A 16,807-nucleotide genomic window follows, 5' to 3' on the forward strand; every position below is an offset into this window, starting at 1 on the left:
TGTAAACTGTGCTGCAAATAACTGATTATTTTGGTTTTCATTATTCTATAGATTCATGTTTTGAAAAAAACATTTAAATGTACATCTTATAAACCAATATATCAACTCCATATCTAAATCTAGTGCTAAATATGTAGTTAATATGCTTTGGAGTACTTCCCCACTGGCAAAATGGACTTTTAATAAAACCTGGCTGCCTATGCAGAAGAAAGGCAGAAAAAAATCAAAAGATATCGGTGCTACCTGACTAGAGAAAACAGAAAAAAAGGCTGTTATCTTTCCTTTTCCTAAATAAAACTTCAACACCCATAATGCACTGGGCATGTTCCAATGCCACTCCCACCAGTCTGCATACATTTTTCAGTGATAAACAGACTCTTACAATAACTTTTCTGTTAATAACCCTCCATCGATCCGACTGAACGAGGGCGGGGATACAAAAATGGCAAAGTATAATCTATCATTTTCAAGAAAGCCCTGAAGCTGTCAAAAGTTTTTGCTGACAAATACGCATGAATTTCTCAGTCCAGGTAACAAGGAGTAAACATTGTACATTTACATATGGGCCTACTACCGACATTGTAAAAATACAAAGTGGGTTGAAAATCTGTGAAGTTACACTTTAATAAGCTTGTGCTGGTTCCCTTTCAAGGGAACTCCCGTTGCGTCGAGAATGACGCTATGGGGAACGCTTTGCGTGATGACGTCTTGAAGCACATGTAAAATCAGTCCAATGGTGTGGCGGAACGTCAGAGGCGGGTGACGTCACGTACCAGGAAACTATAAAAGCCGGCCCGAAACAGAAAACGAAAGCTTTCTGAGTCTTCAGTTGCGCTCTGTGTTGAATCTGTCCTTGTTATTTGGTGTTGTCTGTCTATATATATATATATTTATTCAGATATGGCGAGCAAGCAGCAGTATCGAGTGTGTGTTCATCCCTGCCCGCGTTATTTAACGGGAGGTGACACACACACTCTTTGTGTTGTTTGTTTGGGAGAGGAGCATGCCCAGTCAGCACTCGAGGGTGGTGACTGTGTGCATTGCTGTGCGCTTCCATTGCGTACGCTCCGATCCCGTTTGGCTCGGTTCAATCCCGACCACGTTCCCCAGGGCTCGGGTCCCGCCGCGGCTGAGGCTCGGCGGCGATCTCAGACCTGGGGTTCGCAAATGGATCTGTCAGTGGATGTTGAGACGGGCTCTGCCTTATCTCAGCCTCTTACTGACAGATCCAGTGCCTCTCATCAGGGTGTGGAAGCACGCGCTGCGGTTTCTTCCCCCCCAGTGGAGGCACCAGTACTGCAACTATCCAGCTCTGAGGAGTTGGATGTTGTGAGTATTGAAGCTGAGTCTGAGGATTCGCCACCTCAGTCTCACGCGTTTGAGGAACTGCTCGATGTGATCACTAGAGCGGTTGACAGACTTTCCATTGAGTGGCCAGAGGATAGGCAGGACGTTCGTTCTAAAAGCAAACTTGACGAACGCTTCCTGCCATCTCGTGCGCAGCCCCAGCGCAGGAGTCTTCCGTTTTTCCCCGATCTCCACACCGAGGTGTCGAGATCGTGGGGGAAACCAGTGTCATATAGAGTTTTTACACCACACACGTCCCACTACTCTTCAATTCATAAATATAAAGAGCATGGTTATGGGGAGATGCCGAAGGTGGAAGAGACGCTCGCGAGCTATCTCTCTCCAGCAACGGCATCTTCCCTGAAGACTCCTACACTTCCATCTAAACCAGTAAAAATGACATCTTCCCTGGTTCATAAATCATATGCAGCCGCTGGACAGGCAGCAGCGTGTCTGCATACGATGTCCATTATGCAAGCCTATCAGGCTGAATTGTTGGGTGATTTAGAGGAGGGCGGGGGAATTGGTCCTGATACTGTGGCAGAACTACGCAGGGCTACAGATTTGTCTCTCAGGGCCACCAAGGAGACCGCTAAATCAATCGGGCGGTCTATGGCAGCCCTGGTGGCCACTGAGAGGCATCTGTGGCTCAATCTGAGCGATATTAAGGATAGAGAAAAGCATGTTCTGTTAGATGCTCCGGTCTCCACTGTTGGTTTGTTTGGCGATGCAGTCAGCAGTGCGGTTGCAAAATCTCAAAAAGCTTCTAAGCAAGCAGCAGCTCTTCAAAAACTTCTTCCCCGCCGTTCTTTTTATGAGGCTGCTGAGCGGGAGCAGCCTCACTCCTCTAAAAAAAGCGCTGAACATCGTGCCACTCAAAAACAGAGTGTGTCCTCCCGTGCTCCCCCACAAAAGTCACGGGGACACGGAGGGCGCGCTCAAACCCAGCAGTCTTTGAGGGGTAAGACGGATCTGCGGACCGTCATTACCGCCAAGAAGGCTGCTGGGAAAAAGTCCTGTGCCCGGTTGCATAAAGCACCTTAAGTGTAATTTGCCCTTAAGTTCGCCCTTATGTTTCCCTTAAACCTAAGGGTGTTGCAGAAAAAAACCCTTAAGTGTTACTTAAGGGTTTCTTTAAGTAAAACGTCATAAACACTTAGAATTTCCCTTAAATGCTGTTTTTTCACTTAAGTAATCCCTTAAAAAGCATTAAGTGTTGCATAAAACCCCTTAACGGTCATTTCCCTAAGTATAATTTAAGGTTTGGAAATCGTAACCTTAAGAGTAACGCGGACAAAAATAAGACGATGGCTGAATTTATGGAACCAGCTGAAGATCATTATGTGCCAAGAATAATTTTTAGGGATAGAGAGAACCCTTTGGACCATCTTAGCAATGAAAAATTGTTGCAAGAATACCGATTTGATCGACGCGCAATATTTGACATCGTCACACATCGCATACCTTGACCATGTCACACATCGCAACCACTCTTTAACTGCGGTGTTACAACTGCTTATGGCACTGCGTTTTTTTGCAACTGGGAGTTTTCAGACGGTAGTGGGATATGTTTTCCACGTGCATAAATCGGCTACCATTCAATAAATGTACAATTAGTGTGTATCGGATCTTCAGGTGATATTCTCAATTCATTCAGTTAACGGACACTCTGAGGTAAAGTGACTGCAGACTTAGCAACGATTATATTTAATTGTACAGTACAGTCATAACATAACGTACATACATTATCTTAATTCCATTATGTCCTTAAACATAACAATATTGCTGTCCATAAACTGAGAAAGTGCGCGTCTGGTGTGTGATACCTCGAGTTGTCCTAGACGCGTCACGCGACGCGGCATGTTAGTGTTTTGCGTATCTATGGCAACAACAGACTTTTATAACGTGAATCCAGGATCGCTGTCGTGAAACACTTAAATGTTTCCCTTACCTAAGAGAACCGTTTAAGAGATTATATGCAACACCCTTAAGTTATTCTCTTAGGTAAGGGGAAATCGCCCCTTAAGTATCATACTTAAGGGAAAAACTTAAGGTGCTTTATGCAACCGGGCACTGACGTCCGAGGGCTCAGGACAAATGAGGGTAGTCCCCCCCGAAGCAGAGCGGTTAACACCTCTTTTTACGGTGCCCGTCTCTCTTCGGTACCCTCAGGGGACCGTTCTGCCAACCCTGCCGCCTCAGGTGTTACAGGGCGCAGCGGTCTCTGGCGAGCACATATCTCAAGGACCACCCGGAAACGTAGTGGCCTCGGGATGCCCGGCCCTCCGAGGAGGGTGTTAGAGCAGTCTGTTCGGTCGTTCCCTGCCGGTGCGCCGTTACAGGGCGACGAATTGACTACTCAACAACAACGAAATCCAGAAACCAGTCTCGAGAGGCTGGTACCTCTAGTAGAATCTTTGACAGCGTGGAAGCTACTGTCGAATGTTTCTCGTTGGGTCCTGCAGACCGTGGAAAAAGGGTATCAGATACAATTCAAAAAACGCCCACCTCGGTTTATGGGGGTCCTGCCCACAGTGGTGGGCCCCGAGCAGGTTCTGGTTATGGAACAGGAAGTAAACACTCTGTTAGAGAAAGGGGCCATAGAATGTGTACCCCCCTCCAACAGGGAAACCGGGTTTTACAGCCGGTACTTCATAGTTCCGAAGAAGGACGGGGGATTGCGTCCCATTTTAGATCTTCGAGTTCTGAACGAGTCAGTCATGCAGCTCAAGTTCAAAATGTTAACATTGAGACAGATCGTGCCACAGATCAGGTCCGAGGACTGGTTTGTCACGATAGACCTCAAGGACGCATATTTCCATATTTCCATCCGTCCGTGTCATTGGAAGTTCCTGAGGTTTGCTTTCGGGGGCAAAGCATACCAATATCGTGTTCTTCCATTCGGCCTAGCTTTATCACCCCGCACTTTCACCAAATGCATGGATGCAGCTCTGGCGCCGCTGCGCCTCCAGGGTATTCGCATCATGAACTACATCGACGATTGGTTGATTTTAGCTCAGTCGCATCAGTTGGCGGTTCAACATCGAGATGTTGTTCTCGCCCACATGAAAGAGTTGGGGTTACGGCTGAACGCCAAGAAGAGTGTGCTTTCTCCACTCCAGAGGACCACTTTTTTAGGCGTGGTTTGGGACTCAGTGTCGATGCAGGCGCGCCTGTCACCGCCACGTATAGAGTCCATCCTTGCAGCTGTGAAAAGTGTAAAGCTAGGCCAGCTACTCACTGTCAAACAGTTCCAGAGACTGTTGGGTCTCATGGCAGCAGCTTCCAACGTGATACCTTTTGGACTACTGCACATGAGGCCCCTGCAGTGGTGGCTCAGGACCAGGGGGTTTTCCCCGAGGGGCAACCCATTTCGCACAATCAAGGTCACGCGGCGATGCTTACGTGCCCTGGTTATGTGGAAGAAACCTTGGTTCCTGTCCCAGGGCCCAGTGTTGGGAGCTCCTTGTCGTCGCAAACTGCTAACGACGGATGCTTCCCTCACGGGTTGGGGAGCGATCCTGGAGGGTCGCTCATCTCAAGGTCTGTGGGAAGACCATCATCGTTCCTGGCATATCAATCGCCTAGAGATGTTAGCTGTCTTCCGGGCTCTGAGGAGCTTTATCACAGATCTCAGGGGACACCATGTGTTAGTACACACGGACAACACGTCGGTAGTCGCCTATATCAACCACCAAGGGGGTTTGCGCTCGCGCCCGTTATCCAACTTGGCACGCCATATCCTCTTGTGGTCCCAGGGGAAGTTACTGTCACTCAGGGCAGCTTACATCCCCGGGGTCCAGAATATAGGAGCAGACACTCTGTCGAGACAGGGGCCGAGGCCCGGGGAATGGAGGCTCCACCCCGAGGTGGTGGAGCTGATATGGAGGGAGTTTGGCCAAGCTCAAGTGGATCTGTTTGCGTCTCGAGAGACGTCTCACTGTCCACTTTGGTTCTCCCTCACGTATCCAGCTCCTCTGGGACTGGATGCTATGGTGCAGACGTGGCCGAGGCTACGTCTGTACGCTTTTCCCCCAGTTGCTCTGCTCCCGGGAGTTCTGGAGAGAGTTTGCAGGGACCGGGTTTGCCTGCTTCTTATAGCCCCGTGCTGGCCGGGCAGAGTATGGTTTCCCGATCTTGTGTCGCTCCTCGACGGGCCTCCTCTGGAGCTACCCGTCAGGAGGGACCTTCTGTCCCAGGCGGAGGGCTCGATATTTCACCCCCGCCCAGAACTGTGGAACCTGTGGGCTTGGCCTCTGAGGGGGCCCAGCTCATAGAGTCAGGTCTCTCAACTGAGGTTGTGGAGACCATTCTTCAGTCCAGAGCTCCCTCCACGAGGAAACTTTATGCCCTGAAGTGGAGAGTCTTCACTTCTTGGTGTAGTGACCGTCGGTTGGACCCAGTTAACTGCCCAATTGGTACAGTGCTGGAGTTCCTGCAAGACCGGTTCACGGCAGGTCTGACCCCGTCCACTTTAAAGGTTTATGTGGCGGCCATAGGTGCTTACCACATTCCTTTGGGTGGAATGTCTGTGGGGAAAGACCCTTTGATATCTCGTTTCCTTCGTGGCACTTGGAGGCTGAGGCCTGCAGTTCGCTCTAGGGTTCCGCCATGGGACCTGTCCATTGCATTACAAGGCCTGTCCCTGGCCCCCTTTGAGCCCATTGAGGAGGTTCCTGAGAAGTTTTTAACTCTGAAAGCTCTTTTTCTTCTTGCTATTTCTTCTCTCAAGAGAATAGGGGATCTTCAAGCATTGTCGGTTGCTCCGTCATGCTTAGAGTTTGCTCCGGGTATGGTTAAAGCGTTTCTTCATCCAAGACCGGGTTATATCCCCAAGGTCCCCACTAATGTGGTCAGACCTATTGTCCTGCAGGCCTTCTGTCCTCCTCCCTTTCAAAATGCTGACCAGGAGGCTAATAATTTGCTTTGCCCTGTGCGGGCGTTAGACGCGTATGTCCACAGAGCTGCCCTGTGGCGTAAAAGTGATCAATTATTTGTGTGCTTTGGGTCCCCTAACAAAGGAGGTCCAGTGTCTAAGCAAAGGATGAGCAAGTGGGTGGTCGAGGCTATCTCACTTGCTTATGAGGCGGCTGGGCAGCCTTCTCCTTTGGCTGTCCGGTCGCACTCGACGAGGAGTATGGCGGCCTCTAAGGCCCTTATTTCAGGAGTTTCTTTACAGGACGTCTGTGATGCGGCAGGCTGGTCCTCACCGCACACCTTCGTCAGGTTTTACTCTCTGGATCTAGACTCTGCTCCAGGGTCTCATGTTTTGTCTTCCTAGTGCTGCTCTCCAGATTACACACAGGACAGACATTCGTAGCTATGGAGGCGTTGGGATAGACGTTCCCCATAGCGTCATTCTCGACGCAACGGGAGTTCCCTTGAAAGGGAACGCCTCGGTTACGACTGTAACCTCGGTTCCCTGAAGAGGGAACGAGCGTTGCGTCGCCTTGCCATATCTCCTTCATGCCTGTCAGCTCGACTTCAGACTTTTACGAAGCTTTCGTTTTCTGTTTCGGGCCGGCTTTTATAGTTTCCTGGTACGTGACGTCACCCGCCTCTGACGTTCCGCCACACCATTGGACTGATTTTACATGTGCTTCAAGACGTCATCACGCAAAGCGTTCCCCATAGCGTCATTCTCGACGCAACGCTCGTTCCCTCTTCAGGGAACCGAGGTTACAGTCGTAACCGAGGCGTTTTTCACAACCCTCACAGCTTGTTTTGTACATTTAAAGTTTAAATTATATACAAAATATAATTTAAATATTGAATAGAAATTTAATTTAATTTAAATTTACAGCTAAATATGTAGCTAATATGCAAAGTGTTCACCCCTTGAAGAGGGTCAACCTGTGGCACACAAGTTGATCTTGTGCTACAAGCATTTACAGAATTTGGCTTCTGAAGGATGCAGATTTTTGCACAAACTAAGTAGCTGCTTTCTCCAGATAGTCTGGGGAGTTGAACTGCATTGCTGATACAGTTTGGCTCATCTGTCATTCTGGGGATTGTGTGAATTGTGAGCTTGTTATTAGTAGGTGTAAACCTGCAACAAAACAAACACCAACTTAACACAACCCTAACCAAATTTCTAACAGAGGAGCAGGGCACAGAGAATACGGGCACCGCAGCTGTCTGTATGCACAGCAGGCTATGACTGAGTGAAGGGCAGTTTGTTGTTGATGCCAGAGGCCAGCATCCTCCGAGAGAGCGACTCCTGTTTGGCTTCACTGCGCCCTGAATAACACTTTAGTGGGCTGAGCGTTTACTGAAACACTGTGAGCTGTCCACAAAAACCTCTTGTGCTTTGCAGGGAGATGCTAATAGGTCAGATGCGGATGAAGAGAAGCGATCTGTGAACTTTGAAGAGGAGAAGATGGGGGAATTACAAGCTTCAGGTTACTTTCTTTTTCACATAAAATGTTATTGCCAGGTAACAAAAAATGGCTTTTATGCACACATGCACACTTTTTACACGACATAGATTTTTCCTATTCTTAGCCTGATCATTCAGACATAGAGTGAAGTCCGTAAAGACCCATTCAAGTGGGCAGTGGTCCTCTAGAGCCACATTAAAGTCAATGCGTACCCATTTCCCATAAATGAATCTACTAAGGAAAATGTATTTTTTACGCTCCTCTGCCATTTACTTGAAGTAGATCCTGGATAATCCTTTTTACTTTTATTCAGTGAATGGTGTTTATGGAGAGCATTTTCTGCCAAATTTAAATAAATAAATTAAATGATTAAAATGAAAATTAAAACCAGATTAACGATTTCATTACAGAAAACAGTACGCAAAATATGTGACAAAATTGAGAATGAAATTAAATGATTTCATTTTCACAGCATTATCCCTGTCAAATTGAAAAATAAAATGCAATTGGTGATTTCACATTTCATTTTCACTACAGTCTCGAGGCAAGACTGTCAATATTAAAATGAAAAGCCAAACGTGAAAAAGAAACTACAAATGCAGTTTTTACAATGCTCTTTAGTAACGCTCACGCAATAATAGTGACACAATTCAAATACAAATGTAAATTTTCGTTTTCATTTTAATTCCTCTTTTATTTCACAGTTTTCATTTTCGTTTTCATTTTCAAAGACAACCTGCATGCAAATTCTTTGTTAATGAGTGGGTGTGGCTTATTCTAGTAACGACGCTGAGACACGCCTTCTGTAAAGCTAAGTCATCGACGTCCCGCATGAGTTTAATGTGTGAAACAAAATTATTTAAATGTGATTATATTGTAATCGAGACGACGAGATATGGCGAAATCTGTTAGTGAGCTTTTGCGGGAAGCTGCCGCAGCATTAGAACATGGAAACAACCAGCCTGACCATGTTAGTTATGATGTTAGACTCAGGCTAGACCATAATCGACGATGAGGTTCATTCATGTATTAGGCTGTTTTGGAAATTCAACTATTTGGGTGTACAGAAGTCTTAGTAACACAATTTCTACAACAATTATAGCCAGACATTAATACCCACTGGCTTTAACCGAGAACCTCGGCCAATGTTTCATTCGCGTCGTGCCTAACAACGCCCTTCAGCCGTGACTTATTCAGATACAGCACTAGCCTAGAGTAGCCTACCTTATTGCTTTTATAAAACGGTTACCACGCAATACAAATATTAATCCCGAAACATATGTATATATGCAACTTTCATGAAGTAAAATGAATCACTAAAAGCCAATTCCTTCCGCTGGAGAAAAAAAAATAGTCCCTGACCATTTGCAACAGAAGAAGTTACATTATTTCTCCATTAGATGGAGACAAAGACTGTCTTAATGAGTGAGTCAGTCAGTCAGTAGAGAAGACTTTTGAAATGACTCAAACTTGTGATCACGGAGAAGAAAGACACAACTGACATGACTATAGGCACGGACAACCCCTATTAACTGTTAAGAGTACAAGATATCACACCGGGTATTCAAGCGGATTTTTTATTATGAATATAGGACTGACCTGAAGAAAAATGCTATATCTACTGTAAATGCAGGTACACTCGCTTTCTCGGTCTCATCCAGAAGTTGTTACTGGAAATGAAAATCAGCATTGTGATTATTTTTGTACACAAACTTAAAATAACCAAAAGACATGTAGCCTAACAGTTAAACAGCGGACAGATACAGGCTAGTGCTGTATCTGAATAAGTCACGGCTGAAGGGCGTTGTTAGGCACGACGCGAATATGAAACATTGGCCGAGGTTCTCGGTTAAAGCCAGTGGGTATTAATGTTTGGCTATAATTGTTGTAGAAATTGTGTTACTAAGACCTTTGTACACCCAAATAGTTGAATTTCCAAAACAGCCTAATACATGAATGAACCTCATCGTCGATTATGGTCTAGTCTGAGTCTAACATCATAACTAACATGGTCAGGCTGGTTGTTTCCATGTTCTAATGCTGCGGCAGCTTCCCGCAAAAGCTCACTAACAGATTTCGCAATATCTCGTCGTCTCGATTACAATATAATCACATTTAAATAATTTTGTTTCACACATTAAACTCATGCGGGACGTCGATGACTTAGCTTTACAGAAGGCGTGTCTCAGCGTCGTTACTAGAATAAGCCACACCCACTCATTAACATAGAATTTGCATGCAGGTTGTCTTTGAAAATGAAAACGAAAATGAAAACTGTGAAATAAAAGAGGAATTAAAATGAAAACGAAAATTTACATTTGTATTTGAATTGTGTCACTATTATTGCGTGAGCGTTACTAAAGAGCATTGTAAAAACTGTATTTGTAATTTCTTTTTCACCTCCGCTGCGCGTCGGACGGTTCACGCCTCGCCGTCGTCCATTAAAACCTGATAATGGACACCTCGTCGGGCATTAACCCTTACTTAATTTTCATTTTAATCATTTAATTTATTTATTTAAATTTGGCAGAAAATGCCCTCCATAGGTGTTGACTTTCATTGAAAAACCTCTTTCATTTCCACAGTAGAGTTGAAGATGTACTCTCTGATGATGTCAGCGAATGGACATGTGGATCCTCGTGGCACTTTGCCCCCTCCAATCATCATGCACACTGCTGCCACACCCATGCCCACTCCAAAGAGCTCTCTTGGGCCGGAGTCAGTGTATAGTTTGACTGAGTCCAGGCGGGGCAGTGGGATCTCGATAGATCCAAATGCTTTTGATCAGAAATCCCTGGTAAGAAAAAAAATCTATGTCAACCTTATGTACATTACAGTGACATCACAGATAGATTGCTTTAGCGTAAAATAGTTGTGAAAAGAACACAAAAAAGGTGATATCATAAGGTGAAGTGATGTCAAAATGTATCTTTTTATGACATAGCTAAGTTTGTTTCAATTGTGAGGTCATGTATTGTGGCTACCCAAAAACGTAGTGATATTTATTCATTAATAATTTATGCTATTTTACTTTTTACCTTGAAAAATATATCGAATTTTCGAAAATAATGATTATGATGTTTACATGCAAATGGTCACGTACATTAACTATGTATTCAAGTTGTAAGTTGGAAAATATCCTATATATGATATAAAAAATGTTTTTTTTAAAACAATATGAAACCAACATGAATACAAAGAGCAAAGTTTTACGAACATGTCACACGTTTTTAAAGATTTCTTTATTGTGGACACTGTTATTTGTTATTGACTTAAAACTCGAATGTAATGTCACTTTGGATAAAAGTGTCTGCCAGATGCATAAATGTAATTATTTTATGTTGTTTTTAATTTCTCATTGCTATTAAGGGCTAGACCCTTCGCTGTGCCCCACTAAAATATTACTAATAAATCCTTTTCTAACACGCTGGATATTACTGTATACAGACCTGAGAATCATTTTCCCTAATAATATTTCAGAAATCAAGTCAATTGTGTTTTTACAATCACCTGAACAAAATCAGAACAATCCTAGTTTTGCAAATAAATGACCCTTTTGATCTTATCAGTCAGATTTTCAGTTTAATTTATTCGAACAGTTCACTCATGCACTGAATCTTTTGATGCAGTTTTCTCACACCGAAATAGTAACGGGATACTGTATAAGACAGAAAACAAAAAGTGTGCTGGATACGGTGGAAATGTACTTACAATCCATCGTAGGAAACAAAACTTGTAAATGTCTTCTATCGTTTATCAATGACAAACCAGCTGTTTATTGAGCATGCAGCTTATGCATGACTATGTACTGCAGGTAAAGCAAATTTATATCCAAAACAGTATCAAAATATACACTTATTTTGATGCCCCAGTACCGATGAAAGGCAGTACTTCATTGCAGTAACAAGAAATATGTGTAACATAAGCACTGTAATGTAACATCTTACCAGGACAACATATTCTTTTACTAACTCAGACTAGCCCAAGAAGATCTCCGTGCCACCCCCGTGGCTCAAGCAGTAACTGGGGCAGCCGCAGATCCAGCTGGAACAGTTTAGGACGGGCGCCGAGTTTGAAAAGGAAGGATACGTCTGGGGAGAAGGAGTCTCTGCTGTCTGGGGATGGCAGGGGTAGTTTTGAGGACGAGGATCTGGAGGGTGAGAAACTGGCCAATATTAGTGGGGGCTCGCTGCAATATCCCAGCTCTCTAGATATCCCTGAGCTGCCCCAGACCCCCAGCTTCAGCTCTTTGGGAGAGTACCACGACTGCAATGGAAGAAGCCTGCACATACCCACTGACCTGTACACCAGTCTGAGCAAAGAAGACTCCATCACAGAGGAGGACATGGATGATGTAAGTCATGGCTTGACACTTGAGAATCACACCTGTGCTGTTTGTTACAGTCAGGCATTGCTTATGACTTGTTTTTCGAAGATGTCTTCCCAAGAGTTTGTCTTGTGAGGAGACTAATTGTCATGCTGTAATTGATTCAGCACGGTAGTTTGAAGACAGTAATTGTTTTTCTTGGTGGGTGGAAAATGACCTTTATTGGTGTAAGTGTGATGATATCTCCTCACTCAAGAGGCCTTGTCTTGAAATTGAGTTTCAAGTGCTGTGAAATTACCAGAAACAATGGGGCTACAATAAAGGCCCACATACAAACAACAAACACAAGTCAGAAGTCTGGACACACCTACACATTATTTATTATATATATTTTTTTACACATTTTACAATTGTAGTACATTTTAAAACAATATATACACTACCAATTCAGATTTGCCATCACAGGAATACATTACATTTTAAAATATATTAAAATAGAAAACTGATATTTTAAATGGATAGTTCACCCTAAAAGGCAAATTAAGAGAATTAAAAAGGAGAATAAAAATAAAAAAATCCTGCTCGCACTCATTCACATAATGAATAGCAACCAGCATCAAGCTTTTTACAAAATACGCAAAAGTATCAAAGAATGATCCCATGCAACATGTGCCGTATATTCCAAGTGTTCTGGGGATATACGATACGGTTTAAAGAATGTTTTTGTTGATCTTGATTTCTCACAATTTGTGTGTTTTTCTGGGCAAGTCGGAGTGAACTGCGGAGCTAACAGATTCTCATAAATGTGCAATCGAGCACAGAAGACCAACAGTCATGGTTGGGATTTGCGTTAAATAAATTTAATTTAGTTTTGTTTTTCACCAAACCCTATCATATACCCTCAGAACACTTGGAATATACGGCACGTGTCGCATGGGATCATTCTGTCATACTTTTACATCCTTTTTTAAAGCTTGATGCTGGTAGCTATTCACTGCCATTATATGGAGCGCAAGGACTTTTTTTTTTTTTTTTTTACTCCATTTGTGCAAATTTCATTAGAACAACACAAGGGTGAGTAGTTTATGACTTCATTTTCATTTTAGGGTGAACTATCCCTTTGATTGTAATATTTCACAATATTACTGTACTGTATTTTTGATCAAATAAATCCAGCCTTGTTTAGCATAAAGAGACTTTTTTCAAAAACCCAAACTTAACCATCAATTTTAGATTATTCAAAGTCGCCACAGTTTGTCTAGTTTCTAGTTTTGCACATTCTGTTCATTTACTCAACTAAATACTTTTAAGCAGTACTGAAGGACAGTGTTGGGTTGCATTAGATGATGAGATTAATATGTAATGTAATACACCATAATATCTAAGTTTTTTTGTTTTTCAAATAACCTACATGGATTACTTTTCTAATTTTATTGATAAATACAATTGAAAACCCTTTCCTTTGTAATAGAATATAAGATAATAATAATAAAAATAGGTGGGGGTGTAATAATAGGGGTTGTAATATCTGTGAACATATTATTTTACTTTTAAAAGTTGCATTTTAATTCATTAAAGTTGCACTTAATATTGCATTACTCTTAAATATCATGTTCCCCAACACTTGTTTCCTGTTGTTGTTGTTTTTTTTTAATTCACTATCTGGTCCAGCTTAACCATTAATATTAATACAAAAAGATCAAAAAGTTTAAGACAATGAGAAGCAGTTGTGCCCAAACTATGACTAGTTCTGTATTTCTTGTTAGATGTGCAGATTTATAGCACACGTTTATAGGCAAACTCCTCTCATTGTCTTGTGTTTTTTTAGGCTGTTCCAGGAAACCAAATTGCATGTGTACATTTGTCTTCATGTTTCTGTTATTTCTTGTGAAGGAAATTTGAGTTATGCATCATGAAGGAGTCTGAGTTGTTGGGGGAAAAACACTTTAAATTGTTGTTTATAAGGTGCTGCATGGTGGTGAAACTGAAACTGCATAATGGAGTGCATAAAATGTCCATAAAAACAGCATAAATGTGTCAGTGCTGGAAATAATCTATAATGATTTCCCACAATTGTATTACAAGCTGCATAATTACAGCTGCATCATGGTGTCATTTCTTCAAGTTGAACCATCTTTCATGCCAAGTACCTGGCAAATCAATTAGACATTGAGACAAAGTGGATTTTAATTGCACAAAATCTATTTTCTGGAAAACACATTTGCAAAATAAACAATTATTTAGTTAAATGGTAATTCATCACGTTTAAACAAGCATGCATTTGAATCCCTATTTATTGATGTATTGAATCAAGACCATTAGCCTAATGCTTATAACAGAGGTTCTTATCTACCTCAAACACTTTAAACTCCTGACAATTTAGAGCTGTAGTAATTATCTGTAGTTCTTGTTCAATTTGCTGACGCCTCTCTCTTGTGTGTTACAGAGTTTCTGTCTGCGTCTCAAGAGGACATTGGAAGCATATAAACCTAAGTGGTGTAAAGATCATGACGACTGGTCCCTTTATCTGTTCTCTCCTCAGAACAAGTATTTTCCATCTCCTAGCATCTGCTGACCAGTTTGTTCTTTTAAAGTTTCACGTTCACTTCTGTAACTGCTATATAATTCTGTCCTAGGTTTCGGATGATGTGCCAAAGGTTAATTTCTCACAAGATGTTTGATCATGTAGTCTTGGTATTCATCTTCTTAAACTGCATAACTATTGCTCTGGAAAGACCCACTATCCAGTCATCTGTAAGTTTGCTTGAGTGAAATCTTATCCTTAACAGTTCATTTGCATCTAATATTTGAGATTGTCATGCTTACTGGATGTATGATACAGTTTGTCATTTTGTTTTTCACTTCAGGAGCGAATGTTTCTCAGTATCTCCAATTATGTTTTCACTGTGATCTTTGTTGCTGAAATGACTGTGAAGGTATGATTTTGTATTTTCATATATATAAAGAGCGTTCATTCCACAAAACAATTGCACAGACGTGATATGGCTTGTGTTAAAGGTGGTGGCCCTTGGCTTCTGCTCCGGGAAGCAGAGTTATCTGCAGAGCACCTGGAATGTTCTGGATGGGGTGCTGGTCTTTGTCTCTCTCATTGACATTCTGGTCTCTCTGGCTTCCACTGGTACAAACCGAATCTTTGGCATCCTGAGGGTTCTTCGCCTGCTGAGAACTCTGCGGCCACTGAGGTGAGTCAGTGAAAGGTCACAACCTGCCTGTCTGAGGCACAATCAATCAATGAAATCCACTACACAGTCATTGCTCTAGTTAGGAAATAAACTGAAGGTTAGTTATGTGGTTGCATTATGTCTCGAGTCTACACGCTTCTCACTTTCCAATTCAACTAAAGCTTGGCAGAATTAAGTCACCCAGTCTGTTGTACCATTACATAAACGTCACTGCAATCCAAACAGGTTGAAATAGGTTGTGTCTTTGTTTTTCACCTAAATAGAGTGATTAGTCGTGCTCCTGGACTGAAGCTGGTGGTGGAAACGCTAATAACGTCCCTGAGGCCCATTGGGAACATTGTGCTGATCTGCTGTGCCTTCTTTATTGTCTTTGGAATTCTTGGAGTTCAGGTAATTGCTTCAACTGGAACACAATACATGCTTTTCAACAGAAATATGAGTTTTTTTTTTAATAACATAGCATCGATATTATCTTTCACAGCTCTTCAAAGGAAAGTTTTACCATTGTGAAGGTGGCGACACCAAAAACATCACCAATAGGTCTGATTGTGTTGATGCAAAGTACAAATGGATTCGAAGAAAGTACAACTTTGATAACTTGGGACAGGTAACTGTTATTCACAAGACATTATTCATTGGTTTGGACACATTGAAGCATAATAATATTATTGAGTGAGAAAGTGAGGTCATGTCACCTTTTTATGTTCGTAGGACTTCCAGAAATTGTTTTCTGCTGTAATTTGAAATGATTCCCCAAACTGTCATTATGATCCCTGCAACTGCACTGAATGAATGAGGGTTTTGCTGGTTACTGTCTCTCTTCCGCAGGCTCTCATGTCACTGTTCGTGCTCTCCTGTAAGGACGGATGGGTCAATATAATGTATGACGGGTTGGACGCTGTTGGGGTGGACCAGCAGGTTTGGATCTGCTTTGCTCATTCTGGCCGGTGCTGTTTCAGTATTTAAAAATTCACATGACCTTTCTAATTTGTCATATGATGGATGTGTCCTCTATCTTCCTGTCCTTCACGCCTGCAGCCTGAGCGCAATCACAACCCCTGGATGCTCCTCTACTTCATCTCTTTCCTGCTGATCGTCAGCTTTTTTGTATTGAACATGTTTGTGGGAGTGGTTGTGGAGAACTTCCACAAGTGTCGTCAGGACCAGGAGGAAGAGGAGACGCGCCTGCGCGAGGAGAAGAGACATAAACTGCTGGAGAAAAAGCGCAGGAGTAAGGAGAATTGCGGGTCTGGTCGGTAGTCTATTTTTCTGAGCACTGCCTGCTTCCAGAGCCTGAGAGAGAAAGCTAGAGAAAGATTATTTTTTTTTAAAGACAGAAGCAGTCATAAGGCTGAGTAAATAAAAAAGTAAAAACGTGCACATTTTTGCACCGATCTGATGTCAGCCTTAGATTGTGATTGACTGCAGCATGTTCCTGCATGAGATGCCCGCAACACAAAATGCTGCATGTCAAGCCAACAGGGGAAGTTTGGACAGTATATGGGGTCAGCATCAAGACCAAAGCAGCAGAGTGTCCTGCTATCAGTATA

The 16,807-nt window shown here is 42.7% G+C and overlaps 1 protein-coding gene across 4 annotated transcripts in view; it reads left to right on the top strand.

Moving 5' to 3' along the window:
• The window catches only part of cacna1ha (calcium channel, voltage-dependent, T type, alpha 1H subunit a), a 76,911-nt gene that overhangs the window by 43,602 nt on the left and 16,502 nt on the right, over positions 1-16,807 (top strand). Inside the window, exons 13-23 of one of the 4 annotated variants that reach the window (XM_084088421.1) lie at positions 7,664-7,748; positions 10,313-10,524; positions 11,704-12,081; positions 14,501-14,601; positions 14,691-14,808; positions 14,922-14,990; positions 15,073-15,257; positions 15,521-15,647; positions 15,739-15,864; positions 16,086-16,175; positions 16,296-16,509. In XM_084088421.1, coding sequence (XP_083944547.1) covers positions 7,664-7,748; positions 10,313-10,524; positions 11,704-12,081; positions 14,501-14,601; positions 14,691-14,808; positions 14,922-14,990; positions 15,073-15,257; positions 15,521-15,647; positions 15,739-15,864; positions 16,086-16,175; positions 16,296-16,509 — 1,705 coding nt within the window. The remainder of the gene's footprint in view (positions 1-7,663; positions 7,749-10,312; positions 10,525-11,703; positions 12,082-14,500; positions 14,602-14,690; positions 14,809-14,921; positions 14,991-15,072; positions 15,258-15,520; positions 15,648-15,738; positions 15,865-16,085; positions 16,176-16,295; positions 16,510-16,807) is intronic. The other 3 variants (XM_084088423.1, XM_084088422.1, XM_084088424.1) reach the window with 3 other exon arrangements.

Source organism: Abramis brama (assembly GCF_963993115.1).
Source record: "Abramis brama genome assembly, chromosome: 1".
NCBI classification, from domain to species: domain Eukaryota; kingdom Metazoa; phylum Chordata; class Actinopteri; order Cypriniformes; family Leuciscidae; genus Abramis; species Abramis brama.